At 37.1% G+C, this 7,832-nt stretch overlaps 1 protein-coding gene across 1 annotated transcript; it reads left to right on the top strand.

Moving 5' to 3' along the window:
- Positions 1–327: 327 nt before the first annotated feature.
- LOC139115768 (uncharacterized) lies at positions 328–7,320 on the top strand. The gene is made up of 4 exons (XM_070678104.1): positions 328–435; positions 547–716; positions 1,488–1,714; positions 5,556–7,320. Exons 1-3 carry the CDS (start codon positions 431–433, stop codon positions 1,694–1,696), a joined length of 384 nt encoding a protein of 127 aa, XP_070534205.1. The 5' UTR covers positions 328–430; the 3' UTR covers positions 1,697–1,714; positions 5,556–7,320.
- The last annotated feature ends 512 nt before the right edge of the window (positions 7,321–7,832 follow it).

Below are 7,832 nucleotides of genomic sequence, written 5' to 3'. Positions count from 1 at the left end.
CAGCCGCAAGCTTTCCGGTTATCTCATCAAAGCAAGCGACAATTTTATCAGTTTCCCTCTTTCGCCCTTGTGGTTTATCAATAAGAGCGTGACAAGTTGTCCCACTTTAACATGTCACTTGGCAATTTTAACATCTGAAAAACAATTTCATTATCAGCCAATTCAAATCAGAAAAGTTAAACTTAATTTCCTTGTGCCTCCAAGAAATGGCATCACCAAGTCGTTGGCCTCCATTATGTGTGGCCATGAAGCAACTTTCAGAACGCATTCCAGGTGTCAACAACTGTCGATGACGATGTCATCTTGCCAGGACTCGCGTATAAATATGGACAGACATACGCAGCTTGTGATCTCAGTAGTGGGTTGAAGTGAGCCATACAGCGCCGTCGTGACGTCCACTCGCCGGGAATACTCTACTGTCGCACAAAAAATGCGGTGAGAATTTAATTGGAAGAACGTAGACTTCGTAAAAGGTCTTGTCGTAGTTGTCTGGAGTTTTCTTCCAATTTTAATCTCTTATCGTATTTTTTCGGTTCTCCTTTGCAGGCCTGTGTGGGAAATGCATTACTGCAGCTTTGTGTTACTTTCGGTGACGATTCTTATGACAGTCACGATAGTTGCAGATTCATACACCATACATCGACCGACAGCAGAAGAATGGCGAAGGTATTTACACATTGCTGCCGAAGATGACACTGACAACACGGAAGCACAAGGTAGGTTTGTGACTCTTGGCTTTTTACAAGACATTCAATAAAGTTTCCCCTGGAAAATATCAAATCCTTTAAAACGCTCAGATTAATTTGTCGTTTTGTTAGGAGAACTCATTTCTAGACATTTGAATGGCTGTACAAGAAGTATTGTGACAATATCAAACACCTTCCATGAAAGTTTATTTAATTCTCGTTTCCTTAGTGTGCCATTGACTCTTGAAATTATGTTTTTTGTTTTCCTTTGCGCGCCTCTAATCGAATTGCGCCGGAAGAAAAGATGGAAAAATAAGGTGCGCAATCATTGTTGCGTCCTTTCGGCTTTTAACGACTTTCAGGGTACGATCAGACAGCGCAGAATCACACGCAGAGTGACTCCGTGAATTTGAAGTCTCCAAACTGGACGACAAATTTCGGGAAGATCGACAGACAACCATAATCCTTCAAATCTTTTACCAATCGTAGAATATACACTGCCACCGGTACATGATACTGCGCGAGCTCTTGTCAAACATTTATGACTTTTAACTTCAGACGTTTTGGAGATGTTTTTGTACTCTATAAAGGTAAATTCCAGCTCGGGTGGGCCTTGCCGTTCATACAAAAGACTGGCTTTTTGTCCCACATTTTGTGACGAGAGGTCTCGTTGAATCAACAAATAAAAATAAACAATTAACAAAGAAAAGCACACCGTTTCTCAAGCATGGGAATTGTCTATATATCAGTGTACAGTGGAATATAAATATTTCTTCTTCTTCTTTTTGATACGTTCACAAGTTTTAAAACGTGACCCAATAGGGTTCGGAGGACTATCAATCGGTGTATCGACACAGGCGTTACAGGACAAACTTCTTTTGGAAGCCTTGGCAGAGCGAGAACGAATAAGAGCACGGCAGAGGATTCACCAGTACCGGATGAACAAGGAGTCCATGGGAATACAAGACAGACGACGAAGAGATCCAAACGCAATACTCCTCAATTCATAAAACTACTTTACTGTGAAGGTAAGACTGTATACATAGCACTGTTTGCTCCACCAAAGCCAAATCCTATGTCAAGGCAATAGGCAACCTGATTTAGTTTTGTAGTGATGGGGACAACATTAAGATACTGTTTAGATGAAGCACAGCTTATCTGTCAAATTAAATATTATGTATGTATGTATGTATGTATGTATGTATGTATGTATGTATGTATGTATGTATGTATGTATGTATGTATGTATGTGTGTGTGTGTGTGTGTGCGCGCGTGCGTGTGCGTGCGTGCGTGCGTGCATGCACAAATGCATGCATGCATGCATGATATATGTATGTTTGTATGCATGGATGGGTGGATGGATGAATGGATGGATGGATGGATGGATAGATACTAATAAAAGACAGACAGATAGACAGACAGACAGACAGACAGACAGACAGACAGATATCCTGTAAAACATGTATTTTTTGGCTGCCATGCTAATTCAGCTAGAGTCAAGGTTCCTTTTAAAGACACAGCTAATTCAAACATTTGCCAATATCAACAAAGATCAAAGTGTATTCTTTGTAAGAACCAACTGATTCAATTCAAATTTCCATTACGCTAAAAGACATGCAGCCAATTCAAAGTATTTTACGGTATTGATAAATGATAAATGAATAGGTGACCGAATGATTGGCTGGAATGATGAACAGGTGGGCAGACGAACAGTCCAAAAAGAGACAGACATATTTAGATAGATAGACAGAAAGAAAGAACACGATTGGAACTATTTTTGGATAATTGGATGGTGAAGTGATGTCGATTTAATGTACAAATGTGATCTCATCTGCTTTTCTTTTTACATTACACACTTGTCTTTATGAGTAATTTGTATTATTGCAATATTAAACTATCTGGCCCCTAAAACTCTTCAGAAATTTAAAGATTATGAAAACCCAATTATCCCAAATTAGTTCCGATCGTGTTAAAGAAAAAAGAAATAATGAAAGATCGATTTAGATAGATAGATAGATAGATAGATAGATAGATAGATAGATAGATAAAGAGACAGATAATATGGACGGATAAGCAGATACTGTAAGATTATAAGATGGGTAGATTATTACACTAGCAGGGAGCTTTATAGACATCGTTTTCAGAGAGAATATTCCTAATCTTTCCACTGTTAAAGAACGGTGTATAGATTTGTATTTTTTACCTACTGTAGCGTTTACAATATCGTACTCTGCAGACCTATTAAATGCCTAATTCGAGTGAAAGCTCGGCCGTGCTAACTGAAGATTGTACCTCAAAAAGAGCCCGCACGTTGCTTACCTGCGCCGTCGGTTTCATCCCCAAAGAATGTCGGTTGGTAGTTTCATTTTGCCCGGCACTTTATAAATGGGAAAAGAAATAATATTTTTAATGAAATTTAACTCACTTGAAATTTTTATTCGTGAACAACTTTGCGATTTATTCTGAAACTTTCAGAAATATGCTAGAGAAATGCAGTGTCTTACATTTCACCATGTGCAAATATATTTATGACGTAGAATGCACCTTCGGCGACAGATATTCAGGCCCTCAAACTTAACAATACTTTTTATGTACTACTTATTGGCGTTCATTTTGAAGCTCAAGAAGTAAGTTAACTTTTTACCGACTTACTTTTATGACATTCAAAGACAATTTCTCACAGAGTCAACACAGAAATTGCGGTCATTTTGAATTCAAGTGTTGGTAAATATTGAATAATTTGTTTCTCTGGAGCAAAATTTAGCACGATGACCTCCGATTGTTTACTCTTGATTTCGGAAGTCTTTTAATTTCGAGGAACGAAGTACCTCAATATCGGATTTGCAAGTTAACGCAGACAAAATGGCCTGGCTTCGATTGAGTTAACTCATTTATCAGATGTTGGCGTGGTCGATTCATGGATACTGTATATCGCGCCACTGTGAACAACAGATGCAAAAACGTGCACACATTAAAAAACAGTACAGTCGCAGCTCAGTGCGATTACTTCTTTCCTCGAAAGTATCCATACAATCGTGTCCTTTTAGGTATAATAATGTATTAATATCAGCGTAAAAGATGCAACTGTGGAGCAAGGCTGCGATCTGTGTGGTACACGTTTTGTGAGTAAGACCTGAAGGTGTTACAGTAACCATTTACGCTTATTCAGGAATTTGATAAATTTTTTTTTGTCAGACTAAGATGTCGGTCGTTTTGTTGTGCTGGTTTCGGAAAAAAAAGATTTCAATGAGCATTCCGTGTATGCCACACCGCTGTAAAGCATTCGAAAGACTTGCACAGTGACGTGTTTCTTGCGAGAGAATCCTACAGGGTGATGATGCCGCGTCAGTCGCACCGCAGGAAAAAGCAGAGATTTAATCTCATCATGAAAAGTTGTCACTTTATCAGCGAATGACCTTCTTCGGCCGATTGTGAATCGTCTTATGAAACAAAACGTCATTGACTCGCACATTAGTGGGTGGCAATATCGCTAATCAAATGTCGATCAAATCCGGGTTCTGGCTTCGCCGCAAACTCTCACGGTAACTGAGGTCACTCGTCAACATGCCTGACATTACAAAGTGTCATTGTTGTTAGTGTTACAAAGCTGTGTTTATTTTTTGCATTTATTTGTTTAATGTGTCTTGTAATTTCGAAGAATGGTTTCAAGCAAACTAATGTTCGCATCAAAATATATAAATGCAAATTGCATGCACTTATACGTATACGGCCGGAGTTCAGTGATAAAGCCTTGCTTCCCTAGATAAGATATTTGTCAATTTTAAAGGTTAAGTCTAACGTATATATCTGCACTCTTCGCAATTTGATTACTAATTCTGATTTCTTTGGATGTAATCATCCTACCACGCCCTCATCAGAAAACAACCTTTGTCAGCATTCTCCCGTGTTGTTCCCGCAAAAGGCATGACTAGACCTGTAGGCAGGTAGATAGGTAGGTTGGTAAGGAGGTAGGTCTATAGGTAGGTATGTAGTTATGTATGTAGGTATGTAGTAAGGTATTTAGATAAACATGCATGTATGTATGTATGTATGTATGGATGAATGAATGTATGTATGTATGTATGTATGTATGTATGTATGTATGTATGTATGTATGTATGTATGTATGTATGTATGTATGTATGTATGTATGTATGTATGTATGTATGTATGTATTTATGTACGTATGTATGTATGTATGTATGTATGTATGTATGTATGTATGTATGTATGTATGTATGTATGTATGTATGTATGTATGTATGTATGTATGTATGTATGTATGTATGTATGTATGTATGTATGTATGTATGTAGGTATGGATGGATGGATGTATGGATGGATGGATGAATGGACAGCTGGACGGATGGATGGATGGATACATATATTTATCTATCCATCTCTCTATCAGTATTACATATATATATGTATATGTATATGTGTGTGTGTATATATATATATATATATATATATATATATATATATATATATATATATATATATATATATATATATCGAAGTATACAGACATCCTAGTGGGAAATTACAGTGCTCGATTGTGAAAGCGGAGCGTCATAAATGATAACAGAAATTACTTCAAGTACAAAGTAATAATATAATGTTACTTAAGTTTCATGCATCCATATATGAGAGAGAGAGAGAGAGAGAGAGAGAGAGAGAGAGAGAGAGAGAGAGAGAGAGAGAGAGAGAGAGAGAGAGAGAGAGAGAGAGAGACAGACAGACAGACAGACAGACAGACAGACAGACAGACAGACAGACAGACTATTTACCTACAAGAAAACTCATCTCATTGAGTTGCGACTGTTATAAACAGTGACATTTATTTTTCGTTTCGATTGCTTTCACAGGTGTTGTTTTAAAATATCAACCAATACCTGTGCATACCTTCTGCGTGCCAATGGATACCATGACAACAGCTGAAATAAGAAGAGAAATAATGATGATAATAGTATCTCTTTCATGTTCACGCGTAACAAATGAAATTATCAACCAAGCAGAGTTAACTATGCCTAAACTTCAATAAAATCCTGGAAAAAGAAAAGAAATATGTGTGAAATATTTATCTATTTATTTATTCATCAATTCATGAATTAATCAATAAATTGATTTATCAAATGAATATATATTCGACAAGAATAAAACATCGTGTCAGAATGTTATGTCATCTTATCTATCGAGGTTGAAAGACTTCGGTTTTCAATAGAACAAAGTTTTAAAGACGGCACAATTTAACAAATTCGTTTGGCGAGTCTTACTCTTTGATCGACATTCACGTGATCAGAAAAGGCGTCCTGGGAATGGATCTTGGATTCAACGATAAAACTTTCCCACAAGCCCTGCATGGTTTGCAGTGGGAGAACTTGGTGAGATGAACCGAGTCTGTATGATGAGATGAGAAGAGCTTAGAGTATTCTCCATTAATTTTTCATCTGTCGATGAGATAAAGTTTTCTTGTTTGACTCCCGAAATGATATCTAAATGCCCAGTATTTGAGTTTTCTTTACAGCCTGCGATTGAATTTTAGCCCCGACTAATTCATCGGTCAATATTAACCCTTTGAGTGCTGTAATTTTACCCGCTAAAAATTTTGATGGAACATTTTACCGATTTTATTAATTTTTATGTAATTTTTTTCATAATTTTGGACCAAATGGACATTATATTTCATTGGCTACAGATTTTTATCAAAATTTTGGCCAAAATTAGGAAAATATCGACTGGTGTACATATAATAAAGGTGACAAAATTTGACTTAGGCGCTCAAAGGGTTAACATAGCATGTTGTACGCAATGCCATAATGTGTTTGCAGGCCAATACTTTGTATTTCAACAAAGTGCCGGGAGAAGAACAAGTAAATATACTACCACCAAAAATTACCGTTTATAACACCATAGGCATATTGGCTGACCATAGGGGTAAGAGCATATCTTTGTTGCTCTATGGCCTGACATCCGACCAAAAGCAGTATGTTTCACGGGGCCGTATTGTCAATTGTCAATTATCCAGGCATGCCAACGGAAGTTTACACAAAAGACCGAACCATGGACAAAAAGAAGCCCGTAAAAGATAACGCCCGTTCGACTGTCCCTGAATCAAGAATTTGTGATAATGCCATTACTGCTGTAAAAGACACGATTGCCAATTTTCCTAGCCGGTTCAACTGAATTGAAGTATAGAACAGCGACCCTGTACAGATATATCTTGTGAAATTTTGAAGAATGATTCAGTATTTATGGACTAACGAAGGTAATACTTCATTCGTGATACTCCAAAACTATAGACATACATCGATGGCAGGCCGATGTACTTCAAGGTTAATTCTATGTACTGTTATGTAATTGTTAATTTATGAGTAAGAACAATTTGAAAAGTTCACAAAAACATGAATTTACCCTGGCATAAAATGACGTCATTTGGCTCCGTGATATTGCAGTTAATAACAACCCCAAATTAAGTTTTGTTGTTCATTAAAAAGGGTGGCCTTTTTCATTAAGATACACACCTCATGGAATATTCTAAATGTTAAGGTGACTCGGGACAATGACGACACATGTATATCTATTTGTAGATCTTACAGGTTGGAAAATAAAATGTTGGGTAACACAGTATACAAACATATATTCAGAAGGCTATTAATACCCTTTGCACCGGGGAAAATTCTTCCCACCCCTCCCCCCCCCTCTCTCTCTCTCTCTCGTCTCTCTCTCTCTCTCCTCTCTCTCTCTCTCTCTCTCTCTCTCTCTCTCTCTCTCTCTCTCTCACACACACACACACACACCGTCAGCAGCGAATGCATGAATACTGGTATTATACTGGTATCAAACCAGTGTATGTATGTATATTTATATATATATATATATATATATATATATATATATATATATATATATATATATATATATATATATATATTTATATTATATATATATATTGGTATATATTCCTTCTGGAGCAGCTAATTAACAAGTCTATTTCGATAGCTCAGTGAACAAAATAAGATTCATAAGTCAACCAGTGAAAGCTGTTCGCCGTTCGCCCTCCCGCGGTACGATTAGAGTCTTCCGCACATAACCAGTAGTTTTCACCACTCTCGGGAGAAAAAGGTCCGGTTCTTCAATTCCTC

Source organism: Ptychodera flava, chromosome 17, assembly GCF_041260155.1.
Source record: "Ptychodera flava strain L36383 chromosome 17, AS_Pfla_20210202, whole genome shotgun sequence".
NCBI lineage: Eukaryota > Metazoa > Hemichordata > Enteropneusta > Ptychoderidae > Ptychodera > Ptychodera flava.
The sequence above is the reverse complement of the archived record's forward strand: the minus strand, read 5'-3'. Positions and strand labels throughout refer to the sequence as shown.

Coding starts and splice junctions, on each gene's coding strand:
- LOC139115768 (XM_070678104.1), top strand. Junction 717..1,487: donor TGACAACACGGAAGCACAAG/GTAGGTTTGTGA, acceptor TACGTTCACAAG/TTTTAAAACGTGACCCAATA.